The sequence below is a fragment of the Anguilla rostrata genome, chromosome 14 (assembly GCF_018555375.3).
Source record: "Anguilla rostrata isolate EN2019 chromosome 14, ASM1855537v3, whole genome shotgun sequence".
Classification (NCBI taxonomy): domain Eukaryota; kingdom Metazoa; phylum Chordata; class Actinopteri; order Anguilliformes; family Anguillidae; genus Anguilla; species Anguilla rostrata.
Window position 1 is genome coordinate 4,853,145 of NC_057946.1, and position 23,210 is coordinate 4,876,354.

At 47.3% G+C, this 23,210-nt stretch overlaps 2 protein-coding genes across 4 annotated transcripts in view; one reads left to right on the forward strand and one right to left on the reverse strand.

Annotated features, from left to right (window-relative positions):
• The window catches only part of stxbp1a (syntaxin binding protein 1a), a 45,013-nt gene extending 42,232 nt beyond the window's left edge, over positions 1–2,781 (forward strand). The window contains exon 19 of the mRNA XM_064307054.1: positions 317–2,781. The gene's annotated coding sequence lies outside the window, so the exon portion shown is untranslated. The remainder of the gene's footprint in view (positions 1–316) is intronic.
• Positions 2,446–23,210, reverse strand: part of akna (AT-hook transcription factor) — a 29,925-nt gene continuing 9,160 nt past the window's right edge. Inside the window, exons 4-23 of one of the 3 annotated variants that reach the window (XM_064307045.1) lie at positions 22,252–22,594; positions 21,508–21,582; positions 18,513–18,654; positions 17,498–17,613; positions 16,031–16,090; positions 15,616–15,734; positions 13,870–14,023; positions 13,063–13,247; positions 12,154–12,309; positions 11,606–11,858; positions 10,933–11,036; positions 10,549–10,805; positions 9,708–9,861; positions 9,077–9,229; positions 8,280–8,389; positions 7,776–7,907; positions 7,350–7,445; positions 6,540–6,641; positions 6,027–6,168; positions 2,446–5,355 (exon numbers count right to left, since the gene is read on the reverse strand). In XM_064307045.1, the coding sequence (XP_064163115.1) occupies positions 5,079–5,355; positions 6,027–6,168; positions 6,540–6,641; positions 7,350–7,445; positions 7,776–7,907; positions 8,280–8,389; positions 9,077–9,229; positions 9,708–9,861; positions 10,549–10,805; positions 10,933–11,036; positions 11,606–11,858; positions 12,154–12,309; positions 13,063–13,247; positions 13,870–14,023; positions 15,616–15,734; positions 16,031–16,090; positions 17,498–17,613; positions 18,513–18,654; positions 21,508–21,582; positions 22,252–22,594 (3,130 nt within the window). In that variant the 3' untranslated portion in view covers positions 2,446–5,078. Of the gene's footprint in view, positions 5,356–6,026; positions 6,169–6,539; positions 6,714–7,349; positions 7,446–7,775; positions 7,908–8,279; positions 8,435–9,076; positions 9,230–9,707; positions 9,862–10,548; positions 10,806–10,932; positions 11,037–11,605; positions 11,859–12,153; positions 12,310–13,062; positions 13,248–13,869; positions 14,024–15,615; positions 15,735–16,030; positions 16,091–17,497; positions 17,614–18,512; positions 18,655–21,507; positions 21,583–22,251; positions 22,595–23,210 lie in introns of those variants that run through there. The other 2 variants (XM_064307044.1, XM_064307046.1) reach the window with 2 other exon arrangements.

The following is a 23,210-nucleotide window of genomic DNA, read 5'->3' on the forward strand; positions in this document are numbered from 1 at the left end:
AGTTGATCGACTAACAGATTTTTCCAGATATCACTCAGCCCTGTGAATTCATGACCAGCAATGAATCTCATTGATCAGTTACTTCTCACTAACTGGTAGAGCAATACCAAAGTATGAGAATGCTGTGGTTTTTTAAATTTTTATTTATTTATTTTGTTCTGGTTTGACATAGTTACGCATTTTTTCTTTTATGAACATTAAAATTTTGGGGGAAACGCGTGAAACAGCTGAAAACACATTTTAGGCGTGGCGGATTGATTGGACGTGTCTAAAATGCGTGTTTCTCTCTCTCTGTCCCTGTCGATGCTCCATGCAGGATCCACCCACATCTTCACTCCGACCGGCCTTCTCCACGCCCTCAAGGCCATGAACAAACCAGACGAGGAGCAGACGAGCTAAAAAAACGCCAATCACCTTCTCTCGCCCCCTGACCCCGCCCCTTTCACCTGAGACCCCGCCCCATTCCACCCCACCCCCTCCCAGTCCCCCTTCCTCTTATATTAAATGTGTATGCATCTTGCTTGAAATAAAAACAAAAAAAACTTGACAGCACTGATATACAAAAAAAAGTTGAAATAACAACAAAAAAATAACAAGTAATTGCAAGTATTCTCATGTTTTTCATTGGATGCAAATAATGATGATGATTATAATAATAATATAATAATAGTAAAAACAGTTAAATATCTTAAGGCCAATTTAAAAAATAAAAAAAACCAAAAGTACCAAATGTAACATTGTATGCTATGAAACCTTGCTAGAATGTGTAAAAGATAGAGATTTTGTTTGTTCGTTCCTTCAGTTTTCTTTGATGGTGTATCATTTTTATTGGTGATGCGTGGAAGGGGGAGGGGTGGTTTGATTGCTGCCAAGGTCACTAGAGGGTTGCTAAGACAACGGCTGCATTCTCCTCTCTTCTGAAAGGCCTGCTTCTGCGTGTAATCACGAGTCTGACGTAAACAATGGCTAGAACTTTTTGTGACTTTTTTTTTTTTTTTTTTTTTTAAACTGAAATGTCCTGATTAAACATGGTGGACAAAATTCTGGGCAGTTTGATTGGCCCATTTAGTATGTGAGCCTAACATGGCTAGAACGGTGAACATAATGTGCGGCAAGTCCTGCTTCCTTAGTCTACTGCATTTCAGTTAAGCCTAGGATTTTTAGTGGTTCCACTTGAATGCAGTAACACGATCGTAACTGAATAACTGACACCTCCACTGTTCACAGTCCCGTTCTGGGTGGCATTCACAATGTCTCTGGCTTGTGATTTGCTATGCATCTCGTGTCCTTATATTAGCTGCGTAGTGTCTTGGAGACTGGATGCATCATCTCTCAAGAGTCTGAACAGGTTGCGCGGGCGTGAAGCACGCAGACCCCGTCACCTGACACGAGACCGACGTGTGCGAAGGAGCTCGCGCGACTGGAACACAGCCAGTGCTGCATCGTCATCCGACGCTTTGGGTCTTCGGGTTTTGACGTGGCGCGGTACTGACCCGGGCCCTGGAGTTTCGGTGACCCCGAAACAAGAATGTCGCCGTGTGGCCCGTGAGCGCTCCAAAATAAAGCGAATAAGCCCCCGGTCGTGGCCCTATTGACCGCATTCGGCAGGCCAGCTCTTTCTCCGTCGCAACGGGAAACGGACTGAGAGATGGTCCGTGCGCGTCCCGTGGCGAGACTTTTCGGGGGCCTGGCACCGCAGGCACGTCTCGCATCCTGTCCCAAAACAGGCTCACCAACACCAAATGCCGGGGAGAGAAATTTATTTTAAAAATTTTAAAAAAAGGGAGCAGGACTGCCGGGACGGTTTGAGTCATCGTGTTAGCGTCAGAGAGCAATGCCGTTGGCTAGCTGCAGAACCAGAACCAGAACCAGAACCTGACCCAGAACCAGACCCAGAACCAGAACCTGACCCAGGCGCGGCAGCCGTCACCCCTCCTCCTGCTTGTGACTGGAAGTGTTTATTCCGCACACTCGTTTTTTGAAGACTTCTTCATGTTTTTAGTGTCAAAAAGGCCATTGCTTGCGAACATTTAATGAATACTTAAAAAAAAAAAAGGGCCGGGTGTATTTCAGTATTGTATTTTCGTCCGACTAGGTCTTATCATTGGTTTTAGTAACTCCGTTAAAAACCATGCACTGAGTAGCGTGTTGTGTAGATCCCATACTTTGGTGTTTTAGCGTCTCCCTGTTACTGGTGATAATCTCTTGACTGTGAAGTAGAAACTCATTTCCTTTGAAGATGCCAATGTGAATCCTCTCTGTGTTATTGATGTCGTAGCCGTAGTTGTAGTGGTCAACGAGGATAACGAAGAAGAAAATAATAACTCCTGCTTATCTTATCTTTTTGTTAGTCCCTTTTGTTTCTCTTCTTGGCGCAATGTTCAATCTTCCACTGGTGAAAGGCTTTGCAAATCAATGTATCTTCCCCTCCATAATTTCATTTCATTGTTTTTTTTTCTTTCTTCTTTTTCTTTTTCTGTTCTTCCTCTGGAGAAATTGGCTGTACACTGCACTATGCCTCTCTGTGATGCAAATGCTTCTTCAGGGTTCTCCTTTTGAGTTTTCCTTTTACTTCACCTGTTGCCGTTGTATAGCATTCACTGTGTCTGTCTGACTGATTTACAAAGTTATTTATCAGAGAGAGAAATATAAATAAATTAAAGGTAGTCTGTCATAAATCTGTTTAAGTTATTGGAAATTCTATGTTTGCGAGTGTTGAAGCACAAACAAAAAGTACTCCATATGTACCGCTGTCTAATAAATTGACTTCCAGTAAAAGTAGATCTTGGATCGGTAGGTTTTTAATGTGATAACCTTATCTGTCTTTCAGCCAAATTATCAGATTATGTAGCTTTATCCAGGTCCATTCTCAAAAGTACAGCTAATTGTGTTGGTAGGGGGCTTAATTCTGTCCTTGAGTCCACATTTCCTGTGTTTTTACACACACAACCCATTTTAAAGCTTAGCTTACATGAACATAAGAATGTAAGGGAGGAAGAGGCACCAGGACTTTGGGAGCTGAATTCACATTGGCCCCTTCCTCTGAGTTATAGACTGGATACCAGCTCCAGGTAAGCATTTGTCCCTTGATACAATCAACACATTTACGACACATTTAGCAACAAATGCTTGACTAATATCAAAGGCTTAACCTTATTCTAGCCATTTTTCAAGGAGCTGAACACAACTGTGAACTTGCCTCATCCCTCAGACTTACCTGTTTTCCTAACCCTAGCTCAACCCTAATTAGGGTTAGTCCCATCTGCATGAAAACTTCCTTAATTGTTTCTACTTTTTTTCCCACTTTTTGGATGCAAGACTATAGTCTGCATTTTTCTGTTTTCCACTGAAACACATTTTTCATCATAAATTTCTTCAAACACATGTCTTAATTTATTTCAGGGCAGTTGTTAAATGAATATCAATTCCTATTCATTTGCGTCAAAGACGATATGATGTTTTATTTTTCACTTTTTGGACGTAAGCTATTAAGGCTAGTCTTACATGTTTTGTTGGCTGGACCGCAACAGCGGATATCGCAAATATCTGTGACTGACTGACTGAGTGATGAAGTTACACCATTGGTCGGCCTGTCCAGCCATATACTAGGTTTTGTCCTGGTCTTGTTTTCCATTGAAATGCATTCTAAATCATACTTTTTCTTAAAACACATTTCCTTGCATTTATCTCACCATGGTTCTTAAAGATGAATGGAATGCCATGTAAATGGAATTCCAGTGCCAGTACTTCTGTCCACGCACAGGCATGTGCTTAATCATACATTTTCCAGGGTGTACAAGGAAGCCCCTCCCAATATTGGTTATAAGTAGGTACACACAAGGCAGGTCTGAATATCTGTTTAAACAAGGCCAGGTTAAAAACCTAGTATACGGCTGGACCTAACACACGTGATCCGGCCGACCAAAGGTGTGACTTCATAACTCGGCAGACCAATGGTGCAACTTCATCACTCACTCAGTCAGTCACAGACATTCGCATTTGTAGGGCTGGCCCCGCTGTTGCGGTCCAGCCTAAAACACGCCTTACTTAGGTAACAGTGCTAGAACAGGTCCATAAATAGCCGAAGTCTGAATAGGGCCAGTTATATTTCCACCAGGCAAGTCACAAAAACGAAAGCATTTGTCATCATTTTCAGGAAAACAGGGTTGCTACAAAGTTTATTTTGTACAAAGCATGATTTTTTTTTTAGTTCTGTTACAAAAATATAAAGAGGTCTGAGAAAAAGCGATTAAAAAAATACAATCTTCCAAAAAAAGAGACTATTCATACTTTCTTATTGCTTCGCGTCATTACAAAAAATGCTACTCACAGCTAAATTTAGAAATAATTCCTATTTTTCAGTAACTAATTCACAGTACATTTCTCAATAGGAAGATACAGCAAAGTACTGACTAAAAAAAAGCAAAAAGGTTACGGAAGGAACTAATAATTTAGTAGTAAGAAACAACATGGCCTAAAGTATACCTTGGCCTAAAATGGCCATTCATGCTATGCCAATCCTAGATTTTAAACATCAATTGCCTTGTATAACCACGTGTTCTACTGGCCATATCAACCATATCAACAATACCAAGCCAGTCAGAGTTATAAATCTCAGAACCTAAGCTGGCATCTGTGGGATCGTCCAGGCCTGCAAACAGTTATTAATGTAGAACATAATGCATTATTAAGGGTGTATAACACAGTTATTAACACGTCATTGGCATTTCTAACTGTCAGGCAAACCTCGATAAGCTATCCCTTAGATACGTTAAGACCTGAGATATTGCAGGAATGAATATGAATTCTCCTTCCCGTCACCTTATAGGGCCTCACTTTTAAATTAAAAAGGAAAGAAGAGGATTTCTCAAAAATGAAATTATTAATTTAAAAAAAAATCACAGTACCTTTTCCTGCTTTCACACCCTCATGGAAAAACTCATGTTTTTACGATTCACCACAACACTTTGGGAGTATAGCCATGGAGACGACAGCGGCAGAACAGGTGACCCTGAGTCGGGAGCAGCACTGCACTGTACAGTACGTCCACTCATGTGCCCGCAGGCGCCCTCTGGTGGTCAGCGGAGGTAGGACTGTGTGAGCACCCCCTGCTGGTGGAGCCCGGAGGCGAGGGAGCGGGCGACGGTCCGCGAGGCCGCCCTGACGCCACGCGCCGCTTCGATGGCGCGGCTCAGGGATTGGCTCAGGCCGCGGGTATCGGCCGAGAGGGAGCGAGAGTGACGGCGGCCTCCGCCCGTGCTCCTGGCCGCCGCTGAGCCGGCACCGCCGTCCGGAGAGAGGTAGAGAGGCTGTAGGGCCGAGGGAAGCGCCTTCAGCGCAGGGCTGGAGACATACCTGCAGGGACAAAGACAAATCTCACAATACAACTTAAGTACAGGCGGGACCAATACTACCACACCTTAGTGCAGGGGTCCTCAATCTTATCCAGAAAGGGCCGGTGTGGGTGCAGGCTTTCAATCCAACCAAGCAGTTACACACCTGATTCTACTAATCAACCCCTAGACTTTTTTTGCTAAGGACCTTGATAAGTAGGGTCAGGTGTGTTCCCACTTGGTCGAAACAAAAGCCTGCACCCACACCGGCCCTTTCTGGATAAGACTGAGGACCCCTGCCTTAGTGTATGAATACCCATGGGACAGAGGCTACCACACCTTCACATGTACAAACCCATAACACTCCTAAGAGTCCCATACATATGCTGCAGGGACAGCGACTGTAATACCTTAGAATATATACGTATATATTATACATCTACAGGTCCAGAACCGGATATACAGTAAGATACAGCTTATAGTGTAAATAAGTGTTTGGGATGATAGCCAATCCACAAATTGTACCTAACACCTACTGGTACAGAGACCAGAGAAGAGAAAGACTAATTCTGCACTCCAGGACACACAATCAAATCTCCGTTCCAACATAGCTCCACCCACTTTATATGTGATTGGCAGGAGAGGTAACCAGGCAACCGGGCCGAACCGCGTTAGTTGGGCAGGAGTACTCACAGCACCGACGGGCAGACCGGCACACACGGAACCACTGGCACACTGCCTGGCACCGGAGGAGGCGGAGCCACTGCAAAGAACACGCCCCCAGCCTTGAGAGCCGAGTCCATTGGCTGGTTGCCTCGCAGGGCGGGGACTCCGTCTGTTTGAAAGACACGGTCGGTAGGGATGTCACTGTTCACTGCGCGGGTTACTCCTGCTGGATTGTGCATGTGGATTGTGGATTCTGAGCGCGTGCGTGAATGGGTCTCCTCCGCCCCCGCTCTGCGTGTGCGCGGATCGCAACCGAGGAGTGAGAAGAAGCTGGCAGGCGCGTGTTTTCGGGGGGAGAGAACCGCGGATTGTCTTCACCTTCCCGAGCCAGCAGCAGGGGCTGCGCATGAGCACGCTTGTTCACAAACGGGACATTCCAAATTTTATTTTTAATTGTTTTGTTTTTTTAATTTTTATTATGTGATGGACTGACTAAAAAAGTAGAAGGGGTGGGGCTTCATATAAAGGGCGGGGCCTCACCTGGCTCGGTGACTCCGCCCCAGCCTGACCCTCGGCACAGAGGACAGCGAGAATGGGGGAGGACTCGGACCGAGGCTGAGGTACCCCCTGACGGAAACTTCCCTGAAGGACGAGACAGTGTCAGCACAGGGGCATGGTTTCACAGCTGGGCCGAGGTGGACCGGGAGAGAGACACTAGCACAGGCCAGAGGCAGTGAATGCATCAGTAGTCATCAGTGACCTTTGACATCATGGACATCAGTAAGCAGGAAATATGGGTGCTTTTGTCTACATGTAAAGGCAGGAGAATGAACCTCTTGTTTTATTTGAATTTTTTCATATTCACAGTTTTCTGGGATAGGTAAAGCACAGAGGGGGTATTTTTCTGCTTTCCCCAACAGATAAAAATGTCTTAATGGATTTTAGACAAGGTTTCCACATTTACCTGAGGTATGCCATCAATTCAAGGGTTTAAAGAGATCCTTCGAGGAGCCCTATTGCCACAATAAAGGAACATTTACAGTAGGACATATACACGTTGTGGTCCATAAATAAAGAAATACAGAAATTACCTTAATATCCCTCAGAATAAAATCTCTCTCTGGATCAGTTCTTTAAGGTCCAATCGTACCACCCAACAACTTTGAACGTAGACTATGTTCCAGTATCAGTTCATAAAGGTATAATTTATCTAAGACATTGACAGCAAGATGTCTTTGAAGATCATCAGCAGTATAACTCAACCAAAAAAATGAAAGCACTTCACAACCCATGTCAGAATTTAGTGTGATGTTTTGAGGGTCACGGGAGTCCTGGATAAGAGGGGGTTACCATAGTGACAGTTCGGACAGGCTCCCTTTCGGCTGTTCCGGGTTACGCTGTCATTTTCCTCACCACCTACAGGGGGCGTCAGTCTGTACAGCTTCCCTGGAGAGTAAATATAAAAATACATAATGTAGTTCACTGTGCAGCCTGCCACTTTATAATTTTATACTTTCACTGTGTTTTTGGCTGGATCGCAACAGCGGGGCCAGCCCTACAAACGCGAATGTCTGTGACTGAGTGAGTGATGAAGTTACACCATTGGTCAGCCGGATCACGTGTGTTAGGTCCAGCCATACACTAGGTTTTAACCTGGTCTTGTTTTCCTTGTTATACAAAATAAGTTGTAATGTAAAGTGTACAGTAATGTACTGTAGCATGATTTAAAACGTAGCGCACTCTATTGTTACAGCATGTATAAAGGTCGCTGCTTACTTGTGTAGGGTCCTCTGTGCATCACAGCTTCAGGACGAGCCTGCCTCTGCCCTCCATGCGCTGCACAGAATTCTGGGATACGCCGGGAGGACTGTGCTTTGGGGACAGACTGGGCATCCCCAGAATCAGTGGCTGGAAATGGCATCACACACAACACAAATCGCATGCTGTGTTACCCAATGCAAGGCGGGTAGAAAATACAGGAAACACACAAGTGTGTTTGAACTAAACGGGGGTGTGTAAATTTACGATGTGCCAGAGATGGATGAACAGAGAGACTCGACAGAGAGACCACTGGACAGACAGACAGATTACACAGACAGTCAGTCAGTCAGACAGTCAGACAGTCAGTCAGTCAGTCAGTCAGTCAGTCAGTCAGTCAGTCAGTCAAACAGACAGACAGACAGTCAGTCAGTCAGACAGTCAGTCAGTCAGTCAGACAGACAGATTCAGACAGACAGACAGACAGACAGACAGACAGACAGAGGGAGGGGGTCGACTCACTGACGTCCAGCTCAGGCCTCCGCTGTGGGACGGAGGCCGACCTCTTTCTGGGGGAGGGCCTGGGAGGGCCCCTCCTTTTCTGCGCCTCCTTCTCCCGCTCCTTCTTTCCACTCTCAGACTCCTTCCCCCCTCCACTGTGCCAGCACTGAGCTGACCTGAGAGACAGAGAGACGAAGACAGTGAGAGAGACAGAGAGAGGAAGACAGAGAGAGAGACAGAGAGAGGAGGACAGTGAGAGAGAGAGAGAGAGAGAGACAGAAAGAGGAAGACAGAGAGAGAGAAAGAGAGACAGCACTCTTAGAGCAAAGACACTAGACTAAAATGCTCTTTATTAAATGGTTGTCAAAAAAACACATTATTTCGATAATAAAAGCAAGAAAGAAAAATAATTTTAATGCACAGAGGAGGAGGGAGACAAATGAGGACATACATTCCATCAGTAGAGAGAGAAAGAAGGAGGGAGTGAGAGATAATGTACTGCATGTATTCTCACAGATCAAGCTAGAAACAGTCCACCCAGAAAGGGGTTGTGTGTGACAACCAGGGGACAGTGATTAATATGACTGCAGAGCATACGCCATCTTCCATCTACAAAACGTTGTAAAAATGAACACGAGATATCAAGTATAAAGGAAAAAATAATGGCAAATGTAAAGAGCGAACAATAGAAATATAACATATGCATCCAATATATGACTTTTAAATGGTGTCAATAGACACAGGAATCATGGTCTGATATCAGAGGAAAAACTGGCCGCAAAGCCATCTGTTTCCTCCTCCTGCTGAAAGACTTGTACCTGGTGTTGGTGTCGATGCCGTGAGGCTGTCCTGCCTCCTCCGAGGCTGAAGGGGGCGATCTAATGTGGCTTGGCGGGTTTGGGTGCCTGAGACTGTCCTCCAGTCGCTCTTTCAGCCTGGTGACCTCGGCCTGCAAGGACTGGATGGCCTCACTGAGGAATGAATGGTCAGAAACGAAAGTGAGTTGCCAGCACAACCACAGACCTCCATAACTACTGACTTCCTTAACTACTGAGCTTCGTAACTACTGACCTCCGTAAAGACAAGATCTCAAAAACCACGGACCTCCTTGACCACTGACCTCCTTAATTACTGACCTTAACTACCGACCTCCACATCCACCGACCCAACCTTACATTACACCCAACACGTTCCTTCCAATCTTTCCCAAAATGGATAACACACAAAACGCTACAATGCCATTTGTGTTTCTTCAGATTGTTTTTCTCTCGTCTTAGATCATGATGCAAAAAACAATAACTGGGAATTGGTGAGAGGTGCATTTCCAAGTAATGCGATAGCTCTGACTGCATTGATTTTTATTTTATTTATTTATTTTACTGCGGTGGAACCTTGGGTCCGGTATTACCAGCCTGGTTGCTGAGATAACCCGGGGTGAGACTGACTCACTGTCGATTTGTCAGCTGGCCAGAGCCAAGGGCCCTGAGGGGATCGCCATGGTGACGGGGCACGGCAGGGGACGGGCTTCGCGGACGGGGCTGCCGATTGGCCAGCCGTGTGTGACGGACGGGCCGTCCCTCCTCCCCCTCTGACAGGCTGAGGGCTGCAGGGGACACACACACAGAGAGGACAGTGGATTGGGCCGTGAGCGTGTGGAGAGGCGGGGGCACATCTCATACAGTGTCTTTGGGGGGGAACAGACTGAAAGGAAACACAGGGGAAGACATGCCGAAGATACAGACTGGCAGTGTCATGCGGCGGCTGCAGCTTTGTAACCCAAAGCGTGTCAGGCTGAGGAACCCTTGAGTATGTGAACAGTAAATACCCAGCTGCTTAATAACAACATAAGATATAGGTGATATAAATTGACCTGGATAAAGGCATCTTGTGGGCAAATAAATAATTTAATCTGAAGAAAAGTACACTAGAGAGGGGACTATTTTGCTAAACATTTCTCCTGAAGTCTCCTGAAGAACAACCCCAATACTTAAACATGACCCCTGTACAGTCACAAATAGAGGGAGAGCGAGAGACAGATGCAGAGAGAGGAGAGGCAGAGAGAGGGACAGAAAAAGACAGACAAAAAGAGAGAATGAGACACTGTTGTACTTCAGTCCAGCCACAGCAGCCAGCAGAATGCCATTCAATCACAGAATGCTTTTCTTTTTTTTTTGTGCAGCCTCCAAACTCATTTCCACCATTATTCAATGCAACCGGCACTCATGGGTGTGCTTATAAAGTGTCATAACAGCATCATAACCCTGCCACAGCACACACGACGAAGGCTCACCACCACGCTCGCTCTCTGGCTCAGACCCGCAGGACAGGCTGCTGGCCCAGGGCTGGGGGGAGCCGGATGGCGAGGCGCTGCCTGGGGGCAGGCTGCGCCCCCCTACCGACCCCCGTCCCGACCGCAGAACCTTGGGAGCGAAGGGGGCGCCGCCCACGTGCTCCTGCATGGGGGGTCTCCGAGGGGCGGAACCTGAGGCCGGACGCCCAGAGATTGGCCGAGGGTCCTCTCCTCTTTCTCCTGGATGGGCAGAGAGGCTGAGGAAGACAGAGGAGAGTCAGATATCAGACAGAAGCCTCCGGATAAAAAAAAGCAACCGATAGCGAAGCTCCAGAACCAGGCCCCCTCCCCCTGTCCAACAATCCACCTGATTGTGTGTCCTACCTCACTCTTGCCCCCTGCTGGGGGAGGCAGCCAGCGGCAGGCGTCAGATGGCTGCTCTCCGACCCCACAAAGCCGCTGTCCGTCTCAGGAGACACGAGTCCGTCCTGTGAGACAGACACACAGACGCACAGACACTCAGACAGACAGTGCTTACCACATAATCATATCAACACCTGTCAAACTGGGCCTTCCCCTCTCTGACCAAGCAGAAAATCCAGCGCTCCAGTGTAGTGATGGGGATGCTGTGCTGTAGGAGCTGAGGCATTAATTCAGGGTCCGCACTCACTGTGGCCATTAAAGCTCCCGCACAGTATAACTGTCGGCGTTAACTCCGCTGGCCAATAGGAATCAAACCAAATTCTATCACAGTAAAACCCTACTTTTATCAGAGTTGATTTATGTTTGAACATTTTGCTGTCTGCAGTTCTTACTGCATGGCGCAGGGTGTTCCCTGTTGTTCTACACAAATCCGTAGCCTGCCAATTTATTCATCGCCCCGCCCACCGTCAGAACTAGGAACAAAACAAACAAAATCTAGTACCGCTAGAAGATTTTCTCTAACGGGTTTTCCCACATCAGACACGGGCATTTCCAATGATTCTTACACCACAAGAACGCAGCAGTAACACCTAACACCTGTCCCCCGTGTTCTGCCTGCTATACCGCAGCTGACCTGAGAGGGCGCTGTGGTGCGTCTGGTGCGCAGCTTGGCGGACCGGGGCTCAGAGACTGCGCTTCCTCCCAGGCTGGCCAGGCTGCTGCTGTGCGACTTCCTGCTGCCGCGCCTCGCCACACCGCCCTGTTGCCCCGGCAACGGGAGGGGTTGTGGGAGGGGCTCCTGAAGTGAAAAGACCCCCTTCAGGTGGTCGACCGCGTGTTCGGGGGGTGGGGCCAATACCGGGTGCTTATGGCTTCTTTCGGGCTGTCTGAGAAACAGGGAAAAAATGGAAAAAGTTTTCACCTCTCACCTCATCCTCTCTTTCCCCCTCTCACCTTCTCTCGCTCTGTCTCCTTTCCCATCCTTCTCAAGCTCAGTTTTTATCTGTGCGGGAGCAAACTGTTCCCTCAGCCTTATCGGGTTTAAAATGATAAACTGCCCTACAGATCAGATCTTATCGCAGCTAGAATTACTGGCGTGTATCTCAAGCTTGTTTTATCAGGACTAAAACGACATCTGCGCGTCGTCCTGTGCAGACCAATGAGAGAGCAGTTCAGACTCACATGGACAAGACAGTCCTTCTGCCCTCCTCACTATCAGTCCTCTGGAGTCCTACTGCTATCCCATCATGCCCCAGAGAGGCTGTCTGCAACAGAGCGGAATCAGCTTCCGTGGTTTCCTCTGCCAGCAGTCCAGGAAGCTCCCTGAAACTCTGGTAGCTGAAAAAGAGAGATTGTGTGTGTGTGTGCATGAATATGTGTGTGTGTGTGTAGAGAGAGAGAGAGATAGCGAGAGAAAGAATGAATGACCAGCATCCTGGAGGTCAAAGGTCACGCCTCTGAATGCTGATTTAAGCATTATATTTCTGCTTGGCTACACCAAAATGTGTTTTAGCATTAGCATTACATCACAGATTCTCTATTGGAATCAGATGGTCAACTGATGCATTCATGTTTTGTTTTTCACTTTCTTAGCAGTGGAGGTTCGACTTGGTAACAGCAATTTCCTTCGCTATATAAAAGTTTTATGAATATTCACAAAGAAGTGTGCTCATGGATGCATGCAAATTCATTGCTACCAGTGCTGTATTTGGTCATGCCCGTTCATGACTACGTGACAGAACAAGAATTAGCATAAGCACTTTTTATGTCTTTTATGTCTGTGTGTGATATGTTGCTTTTATCTGCTGCTGTAACACCCAAATTTCCCCACCTGGGGATTAATAAAGTCTTCTTATCTTTCTTGACGTCATGTGCTGTCTGGTCTTGTTTGTCATGTCTTGTGCTGTCATTGTCTTGTCTTGTCTGTCTGTCTTGTCTTGTCTTGTCCTTGTCTTTCGTCTTGTTTGTCTTGTCTGTGTCTGCTTGTCTTGTCTTGTGCTTGTCCCTCTCCATCTTGTCTTGTCTTCTTATCTTTCTCTGTCATTGTCTGCTCGTCCAGTGCTTGGCAGGTGAGCGGGTGCGGAGACTCACTGGTGCATTAGGGTGTTAAAGTCCGTCTCCACACGATGGTGCTTGCGGAGCAAGGCGGGGGGGAGGCCGGACGGAAGCCCCTCCTCCATCTTCCCGAAGTCCTCTCCTTCACTCTCCCCGCTCACGGAGCTGACCTCCGCCCCCACGGTCCCCCCAAACCCTCCGCGCACCGGGGACACCGGGCTCTGCAGGGGGAAGGGGGCGGTTTAACATGGGTAACAGTGAACACAGGCTGGGTCACTTTGCAATGGATCATCGTATAATAGTGGTTACTGCAACATAACATCATGGTCATTACTGCATTATGACATGCTCTTCTTACATCAACACATCTATTATCTTGAGTGTATTATCAAATAATGGTCATTATTGCATCATCACAAAATGGTCATTATTGCATCATCAGAAAGGCCATTACTGCATCATTACACTGCACATTATAGCCATTGTTATATCAACAAGTGGACAGGAGGTTCAAACCCTGTGTATACTTGAACTACCTCATTGTCATAGCGGGGGATTGGGCTTAATTATATGAGTACTGATTAATTATTTAACGGAATATATTAAAAACAGTCTTGAGCAGAATGCTACGTCGGCAACAACGTGTTAATAATACATCTATATAAGCAGCTCTGCCGCCACTTAGTGGCCTGACTGAGAACTGCAGCCTTTTAAAAATCCGTACATTTACTGGCCGTCTCAAATTATTAATCAAAGCTCACACAAATGGGGCTGAACCGCGCCCATACCCCGTCCCGCCATGCTAACAGGACACAGACAGAGATTAGGGCGTGGTGGCAGTACCTCGGGGTGCGGAGTGGGCCCCGAGCGTGGATCGAGGGCCGGGGGTGGGGAGGGAGGGGCCACCGGTCCGCGGTGGTCCTGGACGGCCTGCTCCACCCGCTCCCTCAGCTCCTCCAGGCGCATACCAAGCCGAAATATCTGTCCCTCCACCTCCCTGCCCCAGACACGCAGAGAGGTTACAGCAGGGGTGCACAAAATGACCCAGCTAATTAATTAGTCAAAATCATGAATCATCTATTTGAAATAACAGCGGTGGGTCATAGCTGCAGAAGCAGATGTGAACACATCCATGGTGAAAACACTTTACTGAGGTCTGATGCAGAAGAGACCCAGAAATGGTGCACATACGTTTTAGAAAATGAAGCCAGAAAAAGCAGTTGGAATAAAAAACCAGCAAACACACACTGGCCTAGCCAGCACTGACATTCTGTACGCCTGGTTTACAGCAAAATCTAAAGGCAATGCTAATTGTGCTTTAGCTCAGCATTACAAGACTCGGTAGCGGAGAGGAGAGGAGAGGCAGGGGGTTGATAAAGGAGACAGACAGGAGGTTTATCTCTAAATTGTGTGTGAGGGAGATGAGTGACAGAGAGGACACTCAGTGCAGCTGAAATGCCTATGGTAATTGATTGAGTTGTTCGTCACATTGCAGAACAAAAATGGCTGACTGGTTGCTAGGAGTTGGGCAGTTGGGCAGCCAGCGAAGCAAAATGGTGTTATCAATCAATGCAAATCCCATTATCAAGCTGCCACTATGATAAAAAGAATAAGGTAAGGGGTGTTAGATCCCAGCAATGAACAGAACAGTTCAATCGTGGCTTTAATTATGTCTTGCAGTTAGACAGCACTTCGGAGTCAAATACTGGAAACGCTGCTTTAGATTCCAGTAAAATCTGAAAGTACTTCACAGATCTCTAAGAATTTTTAAACAGAACTAGTACCAAAAAATATGAACAATCATACAAAACAACAAGACAAATTTGTTTTGAACATTGATAAAAATAGATAATTGTTGGTAATATACTTGGTTGGTAATGGAATTTTTACTGATGTCTAAAATATTTCAAAAAGGAAACTGAGTCTGAGTGAAAGTCCACTCTCAGCAGTCATTGTTTTCCATAGCCTTAACTATGCTATGCTACCGCTAACACTACACTGCAACTCCTCAAACCTATTTGCTACTTAAAGCATTCCACTCTCAGTCTCCCCCTTGCACACACTTTGGCCCTAATGTCATGTTGTAGGTTTATGTATTTATGTTGAAGGTTCATGCATTTAATACTTCTAATAAGTAAAGTACTGCAACGGCAACTACTGCTGGTAGCTCTTGATGACTTAGCATCAGTTCTTCGGAGCCCAAAAACGTTTTGTCTGCACTTATGTATGTTGTTCTGGATAAGAGGGCCTGCCTAAACGCCTAAATACAAACGCATGCATATTTTAATATGAATAACTACATAACTGCGTGACCCAGGTGCTGGACAGGTGAGTACACAGTGTGAGTACTGGGCACTAGGGTGTGGCACTGGGCATGGTAAATACCCAGTGTGAATACTGGGCAGTGGGGCGTGGCGCTGGACAGGTGAGTACCCAGTGTGAGTACTGGGCACTGGGGTGTGGCACTGGCCAGGTGAGTACCCAGCGTGAGTACTGGGCACTGGGGTGTGGCACTGGACAGGTGAGTACCAGCATGAGTACTGGGCACTGGGGTGTGGCGCTGGTGGAATTGGGCAGACGGAGCCTCACCGGTCAGGATCGAAGGGGGGCGGCTCCCTCCCCCCCTGCTGCAGGGCCCTGTGCTCGTCCCGCGCCCTCAGGTAACCCCGCTCCAGCGAGTCCAGACCCTGCACCAGCCCGGCCAGGCCCTGCCGTGGACAGAACCAGCCCAGGTGAACGGGCTCCACTCTTCACACAGACAGGTAACGGGACAGGGGAACTCTTACGTACCGACACCATTTTATCCCCCATCTCATCGGTGATATTTTGAGCTAAAACAATCAATTTCCCCATCACGTACCCAAAACATAAACGTGTGTCCTATACAAAGAGAAGGGTGTCTTAAGCATGCCAATGAGCTCAGAACAACTTTGATGGGGAGGGCGTGTCCCTCTTAATTATACACCCTGCTCCCCTGGGGCTAAAGTGCAGGAGCGAGAGGCACCTTCATCTGCTCGAACGGCTTCAGCTTTCCGCTCTTCTGTAGATCTTCAAACGAGTCCAGCTGGAGAGGGAAGAGAGACAGACACAGCATGAGAAACAGAGAGAGAGAGAGAGAGAGAGGAACAGAAAGAAGGGAAGAAAAAGATTATTCTGCAGTTCATCCTATCTAAAGCCAGTAGAATGTGACTCCTAACAGACGCTAGCCCTGACTGTCCTCTCAGAGCACAGCTGCTAACTGCACTCACTCAGCGACACATTCTGTAAGAAAATCATCCAGGTCTTTAAACTGGCGTACACCTAAGGCCCTGATGATCACAGCACTCTCATCAGTCTTCAAGAATCTATTTAAATTCCTGAAAAGCCTCGATTCAACTAGCATGAGACTGACAGGTTGATTGTCTGAATATCCGTCTTGATGTCACACCCAGACACAGTATGGCACTGAAGCACCCACATCAGTTCCATCATTATGATTTTCACGCATGTACGGCTCACTCGATCGTCTACACTTTGTGTTCTGGCAAAGTTGGACAGTACCTGTACTTTTGGTAACTCCGTCGTTCAAGAGTATACCAAAGTGACGATGAAAAAACGCAGACGATGGTCAGAAGAATCGACTAGGTTAGTTACCCTCTGGCTTATGCAAAGATTATTTAATCAGCGTCTCTTGCTGCTTCAGCCTCTTTGAACAAAATTGTCTCCTGCTGTGACAACAGCCACCGAGATCGAGACACCTCCTAATGTCTCCATTCCATTGTTCCTGTGTGTGTCGCTGAAGATGACGCACGGTTCATGCGCGTCGCTATACACGCACACTGAGGGTACTCTGCAGTGGAACGGACCTGTACCAAAAGCGGTAAGCGAGCCGGACCAGCGTGAAAAGCGCCTACACACGATAGCAGGATCCAATGTTCAGCAATGAGGCCGAATACTGGTGGCCCCTAAGACCATTCAGGGCCTGAAAGTCAGTATTCCCTGATCGATCTGAAAAAGATCGGGAGCAATCCCATCCCTGAAGCTGCCTGAGGATCCAGAAGCAGCTCATTTCCTGAATTGTGTAGGAACTACTCAACTGTGGTTCTGCAGGCCATTAGGCCAACATAACTAATTAATAGTGCATTATGGTGCAGACCTTTTTTTAAATGAGTTCCTTAAAATACACTTGAATCAGTTTAACTTGTGCTATGTGTGCTTGAACAGTGTGTTCCATCTTGAGGCACCTGTGACGGTGCTTTTATTATCCCTATATGGGATCTTAATGGCTTATTGTATCTTAATGGCTTTATTCCATCTTAACGGCACCACTGATTCTTATTGGTTTTATTTCACACTAGGACTCGTGTCTTGTATGTGAGCACACCAAGAAACACTGCAAGAAACACTTTGTTGACATGGCAACAAAGTACTGAATGGTTAAGGACTGATGAAAATATGCAGGTGTTTTTTTGTTAAAAAAAAAAAGGCACACCTGTGCCTGGAACCTCTCAGCCAGGGCGGCCAGGTCCCCAGTCAGCCACCCTCCAGCTCCAGGCCCCTGGGTTTGGGCGGAGGAGGACTCCCCGCGGGACGTCCCAGACTGCTCCGCTGCGGGGAACGAAGGAGCACACAGAGTAAATGAGCAGCTGCGGGACTCTGGCTGGGCGTGCGTGTGCGCGATGGAAGCCAAGGAATAACAACCATAATAATCAATGAGAAATGCACTCCACTGCAAGTTGCTGAGGATAAAAGCATCTGATGAATTCCAAAACTGTAATAATAATAATAATAATAATAATGATAATAATAATAATCATAACTTTGTTTGACAGTGCTATAAAGCATGTTTTTATGCTTTATAAAATACTTTTTTAAAAATAGATGGTAGGTACCAGTATGTATCAGAGCAGCAAATAAAATTAAAGGAAAAACAAAGAACAGATGTAGAGGCCATGGGTAGGTTAAAGAAAACAGTACAAGAGTATGGTAAAACATACACAACACAGAAAACATACAGGAAGAAAGTCGATTAAAGGGAAGTACAACATAATATTTTGCAGGTTCAAATAATGTATGGGGCCAATCCTATTGTACCTCTGAGAAAGGCAATTGCCCTGCACCTCCTGCTGTACAAATCAAGAGCATGTAAAATAAAAATAAAAGCGAAAATAATTCAAAATGCAAGCTGTGCAACTCACTCAGAAAAAGGGCAAAGCTAATGAAGTTTCACAGTTGATAGCTGTGACCTTAAAGTGACAAATGGGGACACTGCTGTTTTGCTCCAGAACAAGAGAACCATCCCAAACCGCTTCATTAAATATCCGTCCCAATAAATGGATAATGTGTTTTTAAAAAGTACATCGTGTAAGTCACCCTGACAAGGGCAAAAGCCCAGCAGAATAGGTAATGTAGAATAGAACAGAAGACATGGTAAACGTGAATCTTAAAATATTCAATATTAGCCGCTTCAGCTTGCGTTTTACGGCTCGAAACAGCAGAGGGCGTACCTGGGTCTGGTCCGGCAGCATCCGCACCGAACTGGGCCCTCTGGGCCTGGGGAAAGGTCAGGGTCATGACCTTTGAACTCTTCTGGATGGCGCCCGATTGGACAGAATGGCTGGGCTTCGGAGGGTCAGAGTAGAGGCCCACCTGTAAGCAGATCGAACAGGGAGACGGAGAGGGAAGACAGCCTTGTCAGTGGAGATTCACAGCGCTAACAAGCGCCGCTAACCTTCTCTCTGAACAAGAGGAAGCAGCTGAATCATCACAAAGTCTATACGTAAATCCTAATGAATACAGCACCATCCGTAAAAATTTGGAAGGCAAATTTACTTCCAAGTTAATAGTGCCAATTATTAATAGTGACACTCCCTTACCTGTACACTGTATTCATTAATGGTGAGAGTTATATGATGCTTCTTAAAGAGAAGGACGGTGTAATTTCAGTGATACCAGATGATGAGCACGTTGTGCACCAGCAGAGCCCTTAAAGAGAATGACTGATGGTCTTGTATGAGATTTATGGAAGCTACATGAAATGGTGACAATATCACACCTGCAGATTTTGCAAACATTATCTTGCAAATGGAAACACAAAATGCACTTTTCCACACGTCTCACTAAAGAACAGAGCAGGATTTTTAACTTCAACCTTCTATCTCAGCTGCCTGGCAACAAGCCCCGCCCAGCCCAAACCCAAACACACACACGCGCACACAAAACACACTTTCCCCCACCCCTTTCCACAGGGGTGATTTACTACACACAGCCTAACAACAGGCACCCAAGGACAAACACATACACACACGCACGCACACACACACTCACATGCACACACACATGCACGCACGCGCACACACACACACACACACACACACACACACACACACACACACACACACACACACCATGCACACACACACACACACACACACACACACACACACACACAACATGCACACACACACACACACACACACACACACACACGCACACACACACACACACACACACACACGCACACAGTGACAGTGATGAAGTGGCAGTAAATGCTGTGGATGAGAGGAGCGGTTGCCAGCTGGCAGGTTTGAACATGACTGTGTGGGTCCTGAGATAAGGAACTGTATATAAAGGTCTAAGGGTTATGTGCACCAAACAATGAATCTTTCTCTCTTTTTCTCTCTCTCTCTTTATCACACACACACACACTCACAGACACGCACACATGCACGCACACATGCACACGCACACATGCACGTGGACACACAAACAGACACAGAAATACACAGTCATGCTGGTGAATATAACCCCTCAATACTGAAGGAGACTGTCTCTCTTGCAAAGGCATGTCTGACACAAAAATCACTGCAGTACCCCAAAATCACGGCTATCTCCCAACACAGCCAATCAGAGCCAATCCCACTCCGCACAGAGCAGTTGTTTCCCCATCAGCACATTTAACTCAAACACCGCTGCTATCATATCTTCAGGAGAGCACAGGAAGTCCCTTTAAAACTACTTCCTTCTCTTGGTCAGGAGGTGCCTGACCACAGGAGGAGGGTCAGCCAAAGCCGGTGATTATGGGTAATTCATCGTCTCGTCTTGCACTCAGACAGATGACAGGAGTTAAGGGGAAATTACCCAGCAGACGCCTCCCCTATATACCAAATCAGGGCTTAAAGCCAGACACCTTGAACGCAGAGTTCCTCTCAGCTCAAATGTAAGTTCCCTTCAGCAGTACTTCACCAGCTTAAGGAGCAGCACTGCCTGACACAGACTGATAGAGATTTCTCACAGACATAATGAGGTTCTGAACCCAATCTCAGCCGCTGTGTTTTGACAGATAAGAGAATGCACTCCTAACACAGTACATTTTCAGCGTTAATTCAACTCAGTGGGTCCACGTTGGATGAAATGCACTATGTCGGTGTAAAACGTCTTGTCAAACTTAATTTCAGACCAAGAAATTCTGCTGCGTTCATTGTTTTGAGGTTCAGCGTAGCGACACAGAAAGTCTGTCTCTGAAATGAGAGATTTTTTTTTCCATCACACAGACACATACCGGAGTAATTGCGTGATGGATAGACGTGCTGCATGGCTGTCATTGCTGAACGTTTGAGCAGTCTGTTCCACCAGCAGGGGGCAGTACAGAGCCACTGAGCGTCGCGCTGAGCTAACGCAGTTGTACGCACGCTGTGACTGCGCGGCGAGCGGCTCCGTTTGAAGCTGCTCCTCCACACACGCCCCCGCGCGCGGACGGATTATCATAACCAGACAATGGCGGCTACTCTCCTGCGGGCGAGCCGGGGGAGGAGAGAGCGATGGCGGCGGTGTTTGCGCTAAGTGCCCCCCTCCTCACAGCGTCGCGGCGGCGGCTCCCCGGCTGCGGGGGGGGGGGGGAGGGTACCGGTGCCATGCTCCCCGCCGTGGCGAAGCCTCGCGCTCCTGCTCCGCATCGCCCTGCGTTTTCCGCGCCCCGCCACCGCAGACACAGCCCCAAAAATAACCCACCCAGGAGCAACTCCAGGCCTCGAGACCAGGAGTCACACGTGACCTATGCCCTCTCACGCCTCACGTGTGCGGACACACACACACACACACACACACACAAACACGTGTGTCTCGTCTCGTACTGCTATCCTTATGAGGACTTCCCATTGACTACATTCATTCCGTAACCTCTAACCCTAACCCTAACCCCAACCACTACATGCCTAACCTTAACCCTAACCTTAACCTAATTGTAACCCTAACCCTGAACCTAAGTCCTAACCTTAAAACAGCCTCTTGACCTTCAGCGGACCAGCGAAAGGTCCCCATAAAGATACATTTCCCTCATCTTTCTATCCTTGTGAGGACATTTGGTTCCCACAAAGATAGCATTACAAGTTCACACACGCACACACAAACATTACGTATATACATGCACGCAGAAACAGAACTACAGATACTGGTACAGTATGCACATGCATTGACACACAAGCACGCAAGCACACACCACACCTTGGCTTCCAGGCGTAGACGGTCGATAGTGTTCTCAGCCTCCGCGTATTTGGTCAGCAGCGTGTTGTAGTCCTCCTGTGAGAATGCAGTGATGAGGATCAGCGTGCCAGCATGTGCCATACCTGTCAATCTCAGAGCCTGCCAGTGTGTCTGTGCCAATGTAAGCCTGTCCTCGTAAGTTATACATGACCACCGCTGCACTTTATTTATACTCATGACAGAGTCAGTGTATTTCATTGTTAGAGTGCTGCAGGTGTGTCTGTACTGCAGTGTTACAGTACAGCAGGTGTGTCTGTACTGCAGTGTTACAGTACAGCAGGTGTGTCTGTACTGCAGTGTTACTGTGCAGCAGGTGTGTCTGTACTGCAGTGTTACAGTACAGCAGGTGTGTCTGTACTGCAGTGTTACTGTGCAGCAGGTGTGTCTGCACTGCAGTGTTACAGTACACTGCAGCAGGTGTGTCTGTACTGCAGTGTTACAGTACAGTGCAGCAGGTGTGTCTGTACTGCAGTGTTACAGTACAGCCGGTGTGTCTGTACTGCAGTGTTACAGTACAGCAGGTGTGTCTGTACTGCAGTGTTACTGTGCAGCAGGTGTGTCTGCACTGCAGTGTTACAGTACACTGCAGCAGGTGTGTCTGTACTGCAGTGTTACAGTACAGTGCAGCAGGTGTGTCTGTACTGCAGTGTTACAGTACAGCCGGTGTGTCTGTACTGCAGAAGAGCTGTGGTCAGGCGGTGCTACCTGCAGCTGGTGCACCAGCGAGCTGGCCTGTTCTGGGGAGCGAAACTCCTGGGGCACGGCGATGTCGATGGGCCTCTGGGGCCTGGCAGAGAGCGCGGGGGCCAGGGGGGCCGGGGGGGGCGAGGGGGGGGAGCGAGGGGCCGGGGAGTCCCCGCTACTCATCAGAACCTCCCGCACAATGTCGGCAGGGGATTTAAACACCAGCAGGGGCGCGGTCACGCGGGACGCCCCCCCAAGCGCGGGACCCTTGCTTTTGGGGGGCCTGTACCCCTCTCCCCTTGGGACGCGAACCCGAGGCCCCACCTTGGAGAAATCGGGTAGGGGGTAATTCAGCTGCCCTTTCCTGTCAACACAGACATGAAGCAACCAATCACAATCCTTTATATTCGACAACAATCATTCATATCTCTCAATAACGCAGGGATAGAACTGAGACAGAAATGGGAGTTTTTTTCGTATTGTGACTCTAATGCTCCTGCTGTGACAGTAATGTTCCCGCTGTGACTATAATCTTTAAGTTATTGAGAGTGTAAACTCTTGGTACTGTCGCTTCCAACAAATCTCAGAGACGCTTCTTGGTTAATTAAATGTTAAACAAATCAGCTCAAAGATAAAGGGCAGTGTATAAGAATGGTGTTGATTTGCAGTGTGTTAATATGGAGTGTTAACATACAGTGTTATAAATCAAACAATAGCAGAAGTGCTCATTGCTTGTCGGACCACAGACATTCGCGTTTGTAGGGCTGGCCCCGCCGTTGCGGTCCAGCCAAAAAAGAAGAAGAATAGAGAGATATCCTTCCATTACCAATGTGGCGTGCTCTGCATGTTCCAGTGAAAGACCCAGGCTTGGATCGTTAATCTAAAGGCTCCAGGCGGTAGGATGACCCTGTGTGTACTCACTGTCCTTTTTCAGATCACCGTCCATCTCTCAAACACTTTGTTCCAAATGTGAAAGCAAA